Source organism: Colias eurytheme, chromosome 31 (genome assembly GCF_061535395.1).
Source record: "Colias eurytheme isolate Ceu_HAF_F1 chromosome 31, ilColEury1 Martin Lab GWU primary, whole genome shotgun sequence".
NCBI classification, from domain to species: Eukaryota; Metazoa; Arthropoda; class Insecta; order Lepidoptera; family Pieridae; genus Colias; species Colias eurytheme.
In genome coordinates, this window is record NC_143010.1 from 1,144,802 (window position 1) to 1,161,029 (window position 16,228).

The 16,228-nt window shown below is 37.0% G+C and overlaps 1 protein-coding gene across 1 annotated transcript in view; it reads right to left on the bottom strand.

Moving 5' to 3' along the window:
• Nucleotides 1–306: 306 nt before the first annotated feature.
• LOC149895346 (uncharacterized) overlaps nucleotides 307–16,228 on the bottom strand; it is a 29,008-nt gene continuing 13,086 nt past the window's right edge. The window contains exons 13-30 of the mRNA XM_090118759.1: nucleotides 14,613–14,708; nucleotides 14,068–14,136; nucleotides 13,536–13,631; nucleotides 12,889–12,936; nucleotides 12,039–12,134; nucleotides 11,692–11,835; nucleotides 10,560–10,703; nucleotides 10,004–10,102; nucleotides 9,566–9,613; nucleotides 8,991–9,131; nucleotides 8,702–8,746; nucleotides 8,345–8,392; nucleotides 8,067–8,114; nucleotides 7,865–7,912; nucleotides 2,847–7,558; nucleotides 2,102–2,437; nucleotides 1,058–1,757; nucleotides 307–614 (exon numbers count right to left, since the gene is read on the bottom strand). Coding sequence (XP_089974885.1) covers nucleotides 466–614; nucleotides 1,058–1,757; nucleotides 2,102–2,437; nucleotides 2,847–7,558; nucleotides 7,865–7,912; nucleotides 8,067–8,114; nucleotides 8,345–8,392; nucleotides 8,702–8,746; nucleotides 8,991–9,131; nucleotides 9,566–9,613; nucleotides 10,004–10,102; nucleotides 10,560–10,703; nucleotides 11,692–11,835; nucleotides 12,039–12,134; nucleotides 12,889–12,936; nucleotides 13,536–13,631; nucleotides 14,068–14,136; nucleotides 14,613–14,708 — 7,067 coding nt within the window. The 3' untranslated portion in view covers nucleotides 307–465. The remainder of the gene's footprint in view (nucleotides 615–1,057; nucleotides 1,758–2,101; nucleotides 2,438–2,846; nucleotides 7,559–7,864; nucleotides 7,913–8,066; nucleotides 8,115–8,344; nucleotides 8,393–8,701; nucleotides 8,747–8,990; nucleotides 9,132–9,565; nucleotides 9,614–10,003; nucleotides 10,103–10,559; nucleotides 10,704–11,691; nucleotides 11,836–12,038; nucleotides 12,135–12,888; nucleotides 12,937–13,535; nucleotides 13,632–14,067; nucleotides 14,137–14,612; nucleotides 14,709–16,228) is intronic.

The window sequence follows — 16,228 nt, forward strand, 5'->3', positions numbered from 1 at the left end:
ATTGAGATCTATTGTTGTGTGACGTAATATTGTATAATGTAATTTATAATTTAAAATATAAGTATTTGCACGCTCAACTACGAGCAGAATGTCTAAGAACCTATAAAATTTGTACCTCAGCGTTGTACCTAAGTTCTAAATTCAGCAAATAAAGGCAATTTGAATTTGAATTTTTGAAAAAGTTACGTCAATGTGTCGGTCGAATCATGAATGACATAGGGTGTACCTATTTTGATTTTTGTTTTATAACTATGCAGGTTATTAAAATTTAAAGGACGAGTGGTTAGTCAGAAATAAAAGAATAAGTTCTTGCAATGACAAACATATATTATGAAATTATAGTTTTACAAAACACACAAATCATTATACAAATCGTGTACGATATAAAATATTATGATAAACACAAATTTCATTGATAAAAATTAAACAGTTAAAAACAGTTAGTTATATAAATGTAATATTTATCTAGTTATTTCCCGCGGGTAAATCTTTCATTCTGATCAATTTTGGCGCTCTTGGACTGTCGCAAGTACAGTAACAATTCTTAGTATTTCTTGGTCCACGGGGTAGAATCACGAATTGAAGGTCCACAACAGTTTGAAGCGCTTGCAGGTCTAAAAAATGTAAAAGATTATATTAATTAAATTAGAAAACGATTTTGTGTGCTTTCTTCGTTCTCCATTTTGACACAGGCTTCTCATATTAGAAAAGTTATGAAATCTATAAAATAATTAATGTGGTTCGACATTATTTGGATGAAATTTAGAAAGTAAAGTATGAAAACCTTTTTCTGTTTTAAATCAACTACAATATGAATTGTACTGTAAATAAATTGCAAGTCTTTATGAGAGAGACAAAGTTGATTTATCTGTCCCTATATCCTTATGTATGCTTAAATCTTTAAAACTACGGACCCGATTTTGATGCGGTTTTTTTAATAGAGTGATAGGTTTAGTGGTAGGTTTTAGTTCATATAACTTTCTAGGTTTAAGACAAAGCGCGCGAAGCCGCGGGCGGAAAACTAGTTGTTTTATGAACAAAATGAATATTTCCTTACCCAGATCAATGTCAGTGCCAGGCCCATTAGGTTGGTTGCCAGAGGCGGGACTGCCAGGCTTGCTTCCACATGTTTGGCCTGGCTTAGGTACATTTGGTCCATTTCCTTGTGGGCTAGGAGTAGAGCCGTCAGATCCATTTCCTTGTGGGCTAGATCCATTTCCTTGTGGGCTAGATCCATTTCCTTGTGGACTAGATCCATTTCCTTGTGGGCTAGGTCCATTTCCTTGTGGGCTAGGTGTAGAGCCGTAAGATCCGTTTCCTTGTGGGCTAGATCCATTTCCTTGTGGGCTAGATCCATTTCCTTGTGGGCTAGGTCCATTTCCTTGTGGGCTAGATCCATTTCCTTGTGGACTATGTCCATTTCCTTGTGGGCTAGGTGTAGAGCCGTCAGATCCATTTCCTTGTGGGCTAGATCCATTTCCTTGTGGGCTAGATCCATTTCCTTGTGGGCTAGATCCATTTCCTTGTAGGCTAGGTCCATTTCCTTGTGGGCTAGATCCATTTCCTTGTGGGTTAGGAGTAGAGCCGTAAGATCCATTTCCTTGTGGGTTAGGAGTAGAGCCGTCAGATCCATTTCCTTGTGGGCTAGATCCATTTCCTTGTGGGTTAGGAGTAGAGCCGTCAGATCCATTTCCTTGTGGGCTAGATCCATTTCCTTGTGGGCTAGATCCATTTCCTTGTGGGCTAGATCCATTTCCTTGTGGGCTAGATCCATTTCCTTGTGGGCTAGATCCATTTCCTTGTGGGCTAGATCCATTTCCTTGTGGGCTAGATCCATTTCCTTGTGGGCTAGATCCATTTCCTTGTGGGCTAGATCCATTTCCTTGTGGGTTAGGAGTAGAGCCGTAAGATCCATTTCCTTGTGGGCTAGATCCATTTCCTTGTGGGCTAGGAGTAGAGCCGTAAGATCCATTTCCTTGTGGGCTAGATCCATTTCCTTGTGGGCTAGATCCATTTCCTTGTGGGCTAGATCCATTTCCTTGTGGGCTAGATCCATTTCCTTGTGGGCTAGATCCATTTCCTTGTGGGCTAGGTGTAGAGCCGTCAGATCCATTTCCTTGTGGGCTAGATCCATTTCCTTGTGGGCTAGGAGTAGAGCCGTCAGATCCATTTCCTTGTGGGCTCGATCCATTTCCTTGTGGGTTAGGAGTAGAGCCGTCAGATCCATTTCCTTGTGGGCTAGATCCATTTTCTTTTGGGCTAGGAGTAGAGCCGTAAGATCCATTTCCTTGTGGGCTAGATCCATTTCCTTGTGGGTTAGGAGTAGAGCCGTAAGATCCATTTCCTTGTGGGCTAGATCCATTTCCTTGAGGGCTAGGAGTAGAGCCGTAAGATCCATTTCCTTGTGGGCTAGATGTAGAGCCGTCAGATCCATTTCCTTGTGGGCTAGATCCATTTCCTTGTGGGCTAGGTCCATTTCCTTGTGGGCTAGGTGTAGAGCCGTAAGATCCATTTCCTTGTGGGCTAGATCCATTTCCTTGTGGGCTAGATCCATTTCCTTGTGGGCTTGATCCATTTCCTTGTGGGCTAGATCCATTTCCTTGTGGGCTAGATCCATTTCCTTGTGGGCTAGATCCATTTCCTTGTGGGTTAGGAGTAGAGCCGTCAGATCCATTTCCTTGTGGGCTAGATCCATTTCCTTGTGGGTTAGGAGTAGAGCCGTAAGATCCATTTCCTTGTGGGCTAGATCCATTTCCTTGAGGGCTAGATGTAGAGCCGTCAGATCCATTTCCTTGTGGGCTTGATCCGTTTCCTTGTGGGCTAGATCCATTTCCTTGTGGGCTAGATCCATTTCCTTGTGGGCTAGATCCATTTCCTTGTGGGTTAGGAGTAGAGCCGTCAGATCCATTTCCTTGTGGGCTAGATCCATTTCCTTGTGGGTTAGGAGTAGAGCCGTAAGATCCATTTCCTTGTGGGCTAGATCCATTTCCTTGAGGGCTAGGAGTAGAGCCGTAAGATCCATTTCCTTGTGGGCTAGATGTAGAGCCGTCAGATCCATTTCCTTGTGGGCTAGATCCATTTCCTTGTGGGCTAGGTCCATTTCCTTGTGGGCTAGGTGTAGAGCCGTAAGATCCATTTCCTTGTGGGCTAGATCCATTTCCTTGTGGGCTAGATCCATTTCCTTGTGGGCTTGATCCATTTCCTTGTGGGCTAGATCCATTTCCTTGTGGGCTAGATCCATTTCCTTGTGGGCTAGATCCATTTCCTTGTGGGTTAGGAGTAGAGCCGTCAGATCCATTTCCTTGTGGGCTAGATCCATTTCCTTGTGGGCTAGATGTAGAGCCGTCAGATCCATTTCCTTGTGGGCTAGATCCATTTCCTTGTGGGCTAGATCCATTTCCTTGTGGGCTAGATCCATTTCCTTGTGGGCTAGATCCATTTCCTTGTGGGCTAGATCCATTTCCTTGTGGGCTAGATCCATTTCCTTGTGGGCTAGATCCATTTCCTTGTGGGTTAGGAGTAGAGCCGTAAGATCCATTTCCTTGTGGGCTAGATCCATTTCCTTGTGGGCTAGGAGTAGAGCCGTAAGATCCATTTCCTTGTGGGCTAGATGTAGAGCCGTCAGATCCATTTCCTTGTGGGCTAGATCCATTTCCTTGTGGGCTAGGTGTAGAGCCGTAAGATCCATTTCCTTGTGGGCTAGATCCATTTCCTTGTGGGCTAGATCCATTTCCTTGTGGGCTAGGTGTAGAGCCGTAAGATCCATTTCCTTGTGGGCTAGATCCATTTCCTTGTGGGTTAGGAGAAGAGCCATTTCCTTGTGGGCTAGATCCATTTCCTTGTGGGTTAGGAGTAGAGCCGTCAGATCCATTTCCTTGGGGGCTAGATCCATTTCCTTGTGGGTTAGGAGAAGAGCCATTTCCTTGTGGGCTAGATCCATTTCCTTGTGGGTTAGGAGAAGAGCCATTTCCTTGTGGGCTAGATCCATTTCCTTGTGGGTTAGGAGTAGAGCCGTCAGATCCATTTCCTTGGGGGCTAGATCCATTTCCTTGTGGGTTAGGAGAAGAGCCATTTCCTTGTGGGCTAGATCCATTTCCTTGTGGGTTAGGAGTAGAGCCGTCAGATCCATTTCCTTGGGGGCTAGATCCATTTCCTTGTGGGTTAGGAGAAGAGCCATTTCCTTGTGGGCTAGATCCATTTCCTTGTGGGTTAGGAGAAGAGCCATTTCCTTGTGGGCTAGATCCATTTCCTTGTGGGTTAGGAGTAGAGCCGTAAGATCCATTTCCTTGTGGGCTAGATCCATTTCCTTGTGGGCTAGATCCATTTCCTTGTGGGCTAGATCCATTTCCTTGTGGGTTAGGAGTAGAGCCGTAAGATCCATTTCCTTGTGGGCTAGATCCATTTCCTTGTGGGCTAGGAGTAGAGCCGTAAGATCCATTTCCTTGTGGGCTAGATGTAGAGCCGTCAGATCCATTTCCTTGTGGGCTAGATCCATTTCCTTGTGGGCTAGATCCATTTCCTTGTGGGCTAGGTGTAGAGCCGTAAGATCCATTTCCTTGTGGGCTAGATCCATTTCCTTGTGGGCTAGATCCATTTCCTTGTGGGCTAGGTGTAGAGCCGTAAGATCCATTTCCTTGTGGGCTAGATCCATTTCCTTGTGGGTTAGGAGAAGAGCCATTTCCTTGTGGGCTAGATCCATTTCCTTGTGGGTTAGGAGTAGAGCCGTCAGATCCATTTCCTTGGGGGCTAGATACATTTCCTTGTGGGTTAGGAGAAGAGCCATTTCCTTGTGGGCTAGATCCATTTCCTTGTGGGTTAGGAGTAGAGCCGTCAGATCCATTTCCTTGTGGTTTAGGAGTAGAGCCGTCAGATCCATTTCCTTGTGGTTTAGAAGTAGAGCCGTCAGATCCATTTCCGTGTGGGCTAGATCCATTTCCTTGTGGGTTAGGAGTAGAGCCGTCACCATTTCCTTGTGGGCTAGATCCATTTCCATGTGGGTTAGGAGTAGAGCCGTAAGATCCATTTCCTTGTGGGCTAGATCCATTTCCTTGTGGGTTAGGAGTAGAGCCGTCAGATCCATTTCCTTGTGGGCTAGATCCATTTCCTTGTGGGTTAGGAGTAGAGCCGTCAGATCCATTTCCTTGTGGGCTAGATCCATTTCCTTGTGGTTTAGGAGTAGAGCCGTCAGATCCATTTCCTTGTGGGCTAGATCCATTTCCTTGTGGGTTAGGAGTAGAGCCGTCAGATCCATTTCCTTGTGGGTTAGGAGTAGAGCCGTCAGATCCATTTCCTTGTGGGCTAGATCCATTTCCTTGTGGGCTAGATCCATTTCCTTGTGGGCTAGATCCATTTCCTTGTGGGCTAGATCCATTTCCTTGCCGGCTAGATCCATTTCCTTGTGGGCTAGATCCATTTCCTTGTGGGCTAGATCCATTTCCTTGTGGGCTAGATCCATTTCCTTGCGGGCTAGATCCATTTCCTTGTGGGCTAGATCCATTTCCTTGTGGTTTAGGAGTAGAGCCGTCAGATCCATTTCCTTGTGGGCTAGATCCATTTCCTTGTGGGTTAGGAGTAGAGCCGTCAGATCCATTTCCTTGTGGGCTAGATCCATTTCCTTGTGGGTTAGGAGAAGAGCCGTCAGATCCATTTCCTTGTGGGCTAGATCCATTTCCTTGTGGTTTAGGAGTAGATCCGTCAGATCCATTTCCTTGTGGGCTAGATCCATTTCCTTGTGGGTTAGGAGTAGAGCCGTTAGATCCATTTCCTTGTGGGCTAGATCCATTTCCTTGTGGGTTAGGAGAAGAGCCATTTCCTTGTGGGCTAGATCCATTTCCTTGTGGGCTAGTTCCATTTCCTTGTGGGTTAGGAGAAGAGCCGTCAGATCCATTTCCTTGTGGGCTGGATCCATTTCCTTGTGGTTTAGGAGTAGATCCGTCAGATCCATTTCCTTGTGGGCTAGATCCATTTCCTTGTGGGTTAGGAGTAGAGCCGTCAGATCCATTTCCTTGTGGGCTAGATCCATTTCCTTGTGGGTTAGGAGAAGAGCCATTTCCTTGTGGGCTAGATCCATTTCCTTGTGGGCTAGATCCATTTCCTTGTGGGCTAGATCCATTTCCTTGTGGGTTAGGAGAAGAGCCGTCAGATCCATTTCCTTGTGGGCTAGATCCATTTCCTTGTGGTTTAGGAGTAGATCCGTCAGATCCATTTCCTTGTGTGCTAGATCCATTTCCTTGTGGGTTAGGAGTAGAGCCGTCAGATCCATTTCCTTGTGGGCTAGATCCATTTCCTTGTGGGCTAGATCCATTTCCTTGTGGGCTAGGTGTAGAGCCGTAAGATCCATTTCCTTGTGGGCTAGATCCATTTCCTTGTGGGCTAGATCCATTTCCTTGTGGGCTAGGTGTAGAGCCGTAAGATCCATTTCCTTGTGGGCTAGATCCATTTCCTTGTGGTTTAGGAGTAGATCCGTCAGATCCATTTCCTTGTGGGCTAGATCCATTTCCTTGTGGGTTAGGAGTAGAGCCGTCAGATCCATTTCCTTGTGGGCTAGATCCATTTCCTTGTGGGCTAGATCCATTTCCTTGCGGGCTAGATCCATTTCCTTGTGGGCTAGATCCATTTCCTTGTGGGTTAGGAGAAGAGCCATTTCCTTGTGGGCTAGATCCATTTCCTTGTGGGTTAGGAGAAGAGCCATTTCCTTGTGGGCTAGATCCATTTCCTTGTGGGCTAGATCCATTTCCTTGTGGGCTAGATCCATTTCCTTGTGGGTTAGGAGAAGAGCCGTCAGATCCATTTCCTTGTGGGCTAGATCCATTTCCTTGTGGTTTAGGAGTAGATCCGTCAGATCCATTTCCTTGTGGGCTAGATCCATTTCCTTGTGGGTTAGGAGTAGAGCCGTCAGATCCATTTCCTTGTGGGCTAGATCCATTTCCTTGTGGGTTAGGAGAAGAGCCATTTCCTTGTGGGCTAGATCCATTTCCTTGTGGGTTAGGAGTAGAGCCGTCAGATCCATTTCCTTGTGGGCTAGATCCATTTCCTTGTGGGTTAGGAGAAGAGCCATTTCCTTGTGGGCTAGATCCATTTCCTTGTGGGCTAGGAGTAGAGCCGTTAGATCCATTTCCTTGTGGGCTAGATCCATTTCCTTGTGGGCTAGGTGTAGAACTGTTAGGTCCATTTTGTCCATTTCCGTGTGAACCAGGTGTAGAACTGTTAGGTCTATTTGGTCCATTTCCGTGTGAGCCAGGTGTAGAACTGTTAGCTCCATTTGGTCCATTTCCGTGTGAGCTAGGTGTAGAACTGTTAGGTCTATTTGGTCCATTTCCGTGTGAGCCAGGTGTAGAACTGTTAGCTCCATTTGGTCCATTTCCGTGTGAGCTAGGTGTAGAACTGTTAGGTCCATTTCCGTGTGAGCTAGGTGTAGAACTGTTAGGTCCACTAGGTCCATTTCCGTGTGAGCCAGGTGTAGAACCGTGTGGTCTATTTGGTCCATTCGTCACTGGTTTTTGTGTTGTATTTTGCGGTGGTTTGTTGTTCTTAATGTAATCAATTTGTTTTGTAAAATCTGCAAAAGAGATATATATTAATTGTTTTTAATTAGTATTGACTTTAATAATACGAGTATATTTTATAATTAAACTAACTTTAAAAAACCCGCATAGTTCCTGTTCCCATGGGATGTCCGGGATAAAACCTATCCAATGTGTTAATCCAAGTTCCCTTAATATGTGTGCTAAATTTCATTTTAATCGATTCAGTAGTATTTGCGTGAAAGAGTAACATACATACATACATCCTCACAAACTTTCGCATTTATAATATTAAGTAGGAAGGATTATTTTACGAAAAATAATATATAAAAATTACTTACCGTTATGCTTTGTGACGATTGACAGTACCAAAAGTGCATCAACGAAAGCTGAAATAAAATTAAATAATTAGTATTTAAAAACACACGAGCACACGTGTCAGAAGTGAAACTTCTTTGGATTCAAAATCGTCGCCTTACTCCATGACGTGACGGTATTGAAATGACTATTATATAAAATATTTGATTAATAATGTATACTCACTTGTCTTTTTAGTGAACTGCAACAATTTTCTGACACAATTCTCGAGAGCTGAAACAAAAAAATAATTTTAAATATATATTTTTTTGTTTTTTATAAAATTGGAATGAAAAAATTGTACAAGTGTGTAATAACATTCAGGAAAAAGTGAATTCATTTTATTTTTTTATTTAAAAATTTTATTTATTGTATTGTAAATTGATATTATTCAATAATTTTTTTTTAATATTTTTTACTGCTTTTTTTTAAATTTAACTATAAGAATAAATAAATTTACTTACTTTGTGTTTTGCTCAAAGTGATGAAAATATTGAAGAATTGGATGACATCTGTAAAAAGGCGAAATTACTTAATTTTGATGATTTGTGATAAAACCGCTCGCCGATTTGGATAGAATTTAGAATACAGATAGATAGCAATAAAATATAGATATCTTTACTAATATTATAAATCTGAACGGTTTTTTGTTTGTTTGTTGGTTAAAACACGCTAATCTCAGGAACTACTGGTCCGATTTGAAAAATTCTTTCGGTGTTAGATAGCCCATTTATCGAGGAAGGCTATAGGCTATATATCATCACGCTAGGACCAACAGGAGCTATTAAGTTTTGTTATTTATTGGATTTTGAAAAACTTACCAGTCCTTGTGTGCTTGTGGATGATGTCGAAACATTCGAATAGTCCTGAAAAATATTTATATTATTTTTTTAATAATTCATCATCATTCATCATCAACATCATTTAAAAAAGCGTGTGTGCCGAGCACACGTGTCAGAAGTGAAACTTCTTAAGCAAGATTCAACCACCAAATCGTCGCCTCACTCCATGACGTGACGGTATTGCCATGACGCGACATTGAAATTTTTCTCTCAATAAAGAAGTTTCGCTTAAAAAATTATACTTTAAAATAAATAAAATGTTACTTACCATGCACATTTAACAAGGAATAGATTTTAGTAATGGCGGTCGTCAAATTCGTTGTTTTTGTTATACGCAAGAATGTTTTGAATATAACAATAATATCTACAGTTGTGTAGATCTTGAAGCGACGTATTATTATGAAGATATCTGAAAAAAATATATATGTATTTATAATATGTAAAGAAAAACAAGCTTATAAAAACATATGAAAAAAAAATTATACAAAAATCTTTGTTTTTTAAGTATTTGTTCATTTTTCTGTTTGAATTAGAAATATATGCCAAAATAGATAAAAAAAATAACTAATAATTTATGAAAACATCACTTTATAAGTAAGGACATGAAAATATCTGAATAGATTCAATAATGTATAAAAATTAAGAAATTATAAATTTTAAACCACTTTTAATATTTGAATTTTGAAATTTTAAAATTCAACTGTTTTTGAAGAAATCAAAACTAATGTTTATTACAATTATTCAAAAACCAAAGAAACATTATGTATTGCATTCAAAAACTGTATCAAAATATGTTTACTTGTTTTATTGCTTTTCTAATACAGATATTTAAAAAAAACTTACCAGTTTCCCTTGTAATGGTAGTAATAATTCTCCATGCGTGAATTATAGCTGAAAATGAAAAAAAATTATAATAAAAATATATATTTATTAATTCTACAAACTTAATAAATAGATTAAAATCGGATACAAAACCTTTTTAAAGTAAGTTATAAGTATTTAAATTGAAATTAAAAATAATTTAAAAGAAATCTCATCATCTCTTGTAGTTTTAAATTAAGTTTAAGATAAAAATTAATCTTGCTGTTTTTACAAGATGTAGTTTATAAAAAAAAACAGTATTACATATATGTAAAAAAAATACTACATTACATTTTTTAAAGCTATGTTTTTTGAGCCAAATAAAGTTCTGAGGTAAAATAAAAAGAAACTGTCGAATTGAGCACATTTTTTGAAGTCCGTTGAAAACGTAAAAGATAGATAAATTGAAAATTAACTTACTTTTAGTTTCAGTAATCTTTATGAGTTGCCTGAAGAAATCTATTATGTCTGTGTGGCCTGATTCCTTCTGAATATTCTCCAGAATTGTCAGGACGTGGGCTGCAAAAGATTAAGGATAAAAGATTGGGGGTAAAAGATAAAATGTAAAAGGTAAAATATAAAAGATATAACAAGATATGAAAGGTGAAAGATAGATTGTCTTTTTGAAGATTATATTTACATATTATACTTAAGGAAATATTATTTAATACATATTTTTCAATTATTTATAAGAATTTTAATTCTTAAAAGTGATAATATATATTTTTGTGTCGTATTCTTAATTTTTTTTTTACAATCACCATAATACCTTACTTTTTAAGCTATTGCATAGCTTTTATCTCAGGCTTTGAGTGCGGCGACCGAATGTAAAAATTCCGTAACGAAAAAACCTAACACCCCCCACTCCAACCGGCACAGCGATGCGATGCTATGCAATAGCGCAACCGCGGCAGTCGAGAGTGACACACGTATTTTTTTTTCCTTTATACATATAATTTATATCCATAAAATTTACCTTTGGTTTTTGTCAAACTGGATATATCTCTAAAGGCTTCTTCTAAAGTTTTCTTTTGTGTCAAATCCAAAATACTTTGCAAGAAATGGAGTGGGTCCCGCTTTCTTGTTATGTTGTTGATACGTTGGAATAATTGGGTAATGGCTGTAAGAAAAAATATCATCATCATCATCATCATCATCATCAGCCCATATATGTTCCCACTGCTGGGACACGGGCCTCCTATGAGGGTACAGGCCATAATCCACCACGCTGGCCAAGTGCGGGTTGGCGGATGACACATATCGTCGAACTTTTGATTCTACGACATGTCGGTTTCCTCACGATGTTTTCCTTCACCGTTCGAGCAGCAAATATATCTTTATTATTTAAGTTTAAGTAAGTGAAGTCCCATGTCCCCTAGTGGGGTAAGGGGCAGATGCATTATACATCTGTTTCACTGATCGATTTTCTATAGGGACAAGTAGGTGATCAGCCTTCTGTGTCCTACCAGACCGAGACATTTTTTTTTCTTCGTCTCCACCGGGAATCGAACCCAGGACAGTTATACTAAATTTTTTTTCCAACCCCGATAAAGAAGTTTCACTTCAAAATGTGAAGACTTAACGACTTTTTAAACTCCACGGGTTTGACAATTCGCGCAAATACAGGACAACGTCTGTCGGGTACAGCTAGTAAACTATATAAATTACATTATTTCATAATATTTGACGTATTTAATGCTGATTTTTCAAGCCTTGGATAAAACTTATTCGCCGAATAATGTATAAAACTACCATTGTAAAAACGTATTCTAATTGCCCGTATTTGACAGTTTACGTGACATTTTAATATTATCGTATAATACTATATTGGTCGTCCTTTATAACAATTAAATTAACTTGGTGTTGGTAATTTCTATATATTGTGTGTGTCATTTTTTCTGTTGTAGATATCTGCGCTTGACTGATACATTTGAGTTTCTTATAAATCTATGAGATGTAAAACTATCCACAACGTGACATTGGCAAAACTGTGGCAACGCAGCACTAGGCCATTTATAAAATAAATTGAAATTGAATTGGATGGATAAGTTTTAACCAAGCATTGAAAAATCGGCCCTTAATGAAAATTCTCAATTTCCCATACTCACTCTTGACATTAAAAACTCTGCGAATTATTATAACAATTCTGTCGATTCTAGTTTCTCCTGTAATTCTGTACAATGAAGTAATTACGTCCCTCAAGTTAATTCTGCCTGCATCTTGTAATATTTGTACAACTGCATATCTGAAATCTGTGGGAAAATAATATAAAATTAGTAAGTAAAAAATAAAAAAAATTCACTTAAGTAAGTCATGAAAAAAAACACCCTTTGATCTATACTATAATTTTATAAAGCTGAAGAGTTTGTTTGTTTATTTGTTTGTTTGAATGTGCTAATCTCAGGAACAACTGGTCCGATTTGAAATATTTTGTGTATTAATATAATTAACTTACTAGACAATCCAGTGAAATCCTTGATAATCCAGATACATTTGGCGAAACTGCTTTCATTCAACAATCTCTTCAATTCAATGGGCCCTTCTCCGAGTTCTGGAAAAAGTGTTTTTTTTTTTGTTATATTGTCTCCTAATATATCTTCTTATACAGGGTGTCCCACTATCGGTATACTAAGCGCGAAGGGATTTGTAGTTTAGCATACACTGATCACATAAAAAATACTTTAAAAAAAAATTACGTTAAATTTTTTTTGCTACTGTTTTCCTAAAAATCCATGTTTTCTTCTCTAACTTCGTGCAGGCGGCATATACCGCCTCGCTAATGTGAACATTTTGTCTATGAAAACATAATTTTAAAAGATAGCTCACGTGCGGGTGACAAAGTTAGGCGGGTTGCTTATTAGGGGTGTACACATAGAGTTTTAAGAATTCATCTATTTGAAAAAAAATGCGTTTGGAATTTTTTAAGTATTTTTTACGTACTCAGCGTATGCAAAACTATAACCTCCTTTGAGCTTAGTATACCAACAGTGGGACACCCGGTATATAAAAATGAATCGCAAAATGTGTTGGTAAGCGCATATCTCGAGAATGGCTGAACCGATTTCGATAATTCTTTTTTTATTATATTCCTTAAAGTACGAGGATGGTTCTTATGTAGAGAAAACGTAAATATTATGTACCACGGGCGAAGCCGGGGCGGACCGCTAGTCCTACTTATAAAGCTTTGTTACCACTTTTAAAAATTGAAGTAATTTATGTATCATTTTTATCATATCATGATATAAATTATTATTTTTCGTATACTTTATTGAAAATTATTATTAATAGTAAAAATATTTTCTTACCATTTACTCTCATGGCTCCCATAAGGCTGTTGAAAGTTGCTTCCCAATCTGTTAAAATAATGAATGAATGAATGAAATGAATAATATTTTTATTTGTGTTAAATAAATAACAATATAATATTAATAATATTCTGTAATACATATTTAATATAATGTATTACATTTTACAAAAAAATGCTATTATTCTTATATATAAAAATGAATCGCAAAATGTGTTGGTAAGCGCATAACTCGAGAACGGCTGAACCGATTTCGATAATTCTTTTTTTATTATATTCCTTGCAGTACCAGGATGGTTCTTATGTAGAGAAAACATAAATATGTACCACGGGCGAAGCCGGGGCGGACCGCTAGTTTTAAATAAATTCAAATATTATTTTTTGAGTAAATAAAAATGAATTGTGCATTGTTTTAATTTTTTGATGCAATCTGCTGGATCTATTTTGATGATATTTCACACATTTTTCATTTCTCTTTATTCTTGATTCTTAGCGTCATTATTAAGGTATCTAACCATCGATTCTTAAGGAATTTAGAAACAATGAAAAATATTCATTAGGTATAATTAAATTAAACTATATTTATGCTTTTTTCATATGAATCTATAGAAATTACTTCAAAACACAGAAAAAATACAATTTTCTTACCAGGATCCGATTTAAGAGCTGAAAAGATTGCAGGCAAAGCGGCTGGACCTTCGCCGGCTGTGATCTTATTGATGTAACTTTGCACACCGTCCAAACCTGTGAAAAAGAAATAATATGACATATCGATCGAAATTTGAGTAAGTATAATTATGCTTTGAAAAGGTTTTTTTTTTTTTGCTTTTTAATAAATTTAGAAATATCTAATTGAAAGAAAATTATAAAACACATTAATTCAAGGAAAAAATGAATGAATGATCAATGAACAATATAAAAATAAATCATTTAATAGTAATCTATACTAATATTATAAAGCTGAAGAGTTTGTTTGTTTGTTTGAACGCGCTAATCTCGGAAATTACTGGTCCGATTTGAAAAATTCGTTCGGTGTTAGATAGCCCATTTATCGAGGAAGGCTATATATCATCACGATAAGACCAACAGGAGCGGAGCCACGCAGGTGAAACCGCGAAGCGCAGCTAATTCTCTCATCTTTCTAAATAAAAATACATTCTATTTTATTCAAATACAATACCTGTGGGGTTTTGTATGCCTTGAAGATGTTCTGCCTCGTGGTCGAAAATATCAAGAACTTCAGGTAAAGCTGCAATAAAAATATAAATATATTAAAATATATTGATTTTTAATACAAAATGGCGGATTTATCCCAGTTTTTCAATATTATCATAAAATTTGATTGTTTTAAGAATGATTAATTTGAATATTTCCTTTTTTTTTCTTAAAAAAAGCAAGTTAACGGTGCTTACAATTAAAAATTTTGCAGTTAGTTATTTTTGAAATTTTTTAAACACATGAGTTACTATCTATGTACCATCAAACTCAAAACTCAAACTCAAACATTTATTTATTCAATTAGACTTCTTCTAGAAGCACTTTCGAATCGTCATTACATATTTTTAAAATTTACCACCGATTCGGAAAGCAGTATCTATGGAGAAGAACCGGCAAGAAACTCCACAGTTGCTCTTAATTGTTTTTTGTGCGTTTTTACATAATATTATAAAAATCTAAGTTATTTGCAAATAATATTATATTTAAAATAAAATAAAAATTACTTACTCTTCCTACTAGACAGACGTTGTAAAAGTTCCCATACTCCTTCAATATTATTGTGTCCAGTCAAAGGTTTCAATGCTTCAAAAGCTGTGTGAGGATCTGTGAAAATATAGGTAACTCAAACTCAATCTCAATGCCAAACTTAATCACAAACTGAAATTACAATCTATACTTAATATAATAATAATAGTTAAAAAAAACTAAAAAACACGCTTTTAGTTCGGTTTTCTATAAAACGCGTGTTTTTTATTTTTTTTAACTATTATTTATTTTATCAAATTAGTGTATTGTCATCGGTCCTAAATAAATCTACAAAGTTTGAACGAAATCTGGCCGTTTAAAGTGGGTCAAAATCGCGCCCAAAGACGTCGGTTACTTAACATACAAGTGAAGCTATAGACTGGGGTAGAAGCCATTGAAAATAATGAAAAGATAAAAAAAATCGCAGTCGGATGAAACCCATTAGAAAAGGAGGGGAATATGATAAAAATGTAACGAAAAATAAATTACGGTCAATCCGAGTTCGGGAAGCGGGAGGGGGGAGCTTTTAAGAGAAAAAAATGGTTTCTCTCGATTTCCGACAAAACTACAAGTCCTATAGAAAAAAGTTCAATGGCAAAGTTGTAGTTAATTAAAAGTCCTACAACTTTTGTCTTCACAATTTTTTCACATAACCTAAAAATTTAGGTGAAAAATTTAAAAAACCAAGTTTTTGGTCTTTTATTTCTATCTACTTCAAAATTTGTTTTTTTCTACGAAAGGAGATGTCCAAAAAATGACCCAGAATCGACAGGAATGAAATGTGTACCAATGGATTGGTAATTAAATATAATATAATGTAGCAAAAGCAGTAATCCTGAAATCGTTATAGTATAGGAGCTAGGAGCAAAATAAAATAAGTAAGAAATTCGTTTAAAAAATCAAAAAATAAGTTTACGTCATGTTGTAGCTTAATATGACGTTATAATAATGTTGTATCACTTGTGTTATACATGATAATTATCATCAACACATTTTAAAAGCAACAGCAACATAATAACATCATGTTCAATCACAACAGGTTCAAGATACTACAATTGCTATAGTACTGTGTGTATTATTGGTGCCTAATTCTGTGGCTAAGGATTGGAAATAAAAAATAATAATAGGTATAGTATAGGAGTTAAAAGACAATAGAACTGAATAAAAAATCGTTTGAAAATTATTATGATGTGGATGAGATTATCGTTGTTATTATAATTTTAATTTTAATTGATTAATTGCTTTTGCTGGTACACTCATGTGTAACACAATTTGTTGTAGATTCGAATGTAGTTGTTATTATAGATAGGTAGATTATAATATCATTAATACAACTTAATAAAATTAGACCGAATTATAAAAATAAATGAATAACAACGATATTCTAACACACAACATAACGAGTTTTTATTATTTTCAAACGATTTTTCACTTTGTTTTTTGGCTCTTAGCTCCTATACTATACAGATTTTTTTTTTCAATCTTTAGCCATAGAATTACATAATATAATACTATAACAATCGTAGTATCTATAAAATAAAAGAACAAAACTACAAAATCGAGAGTTTTTGTTATGTTGTGCTTTAACGTTTTTGTTT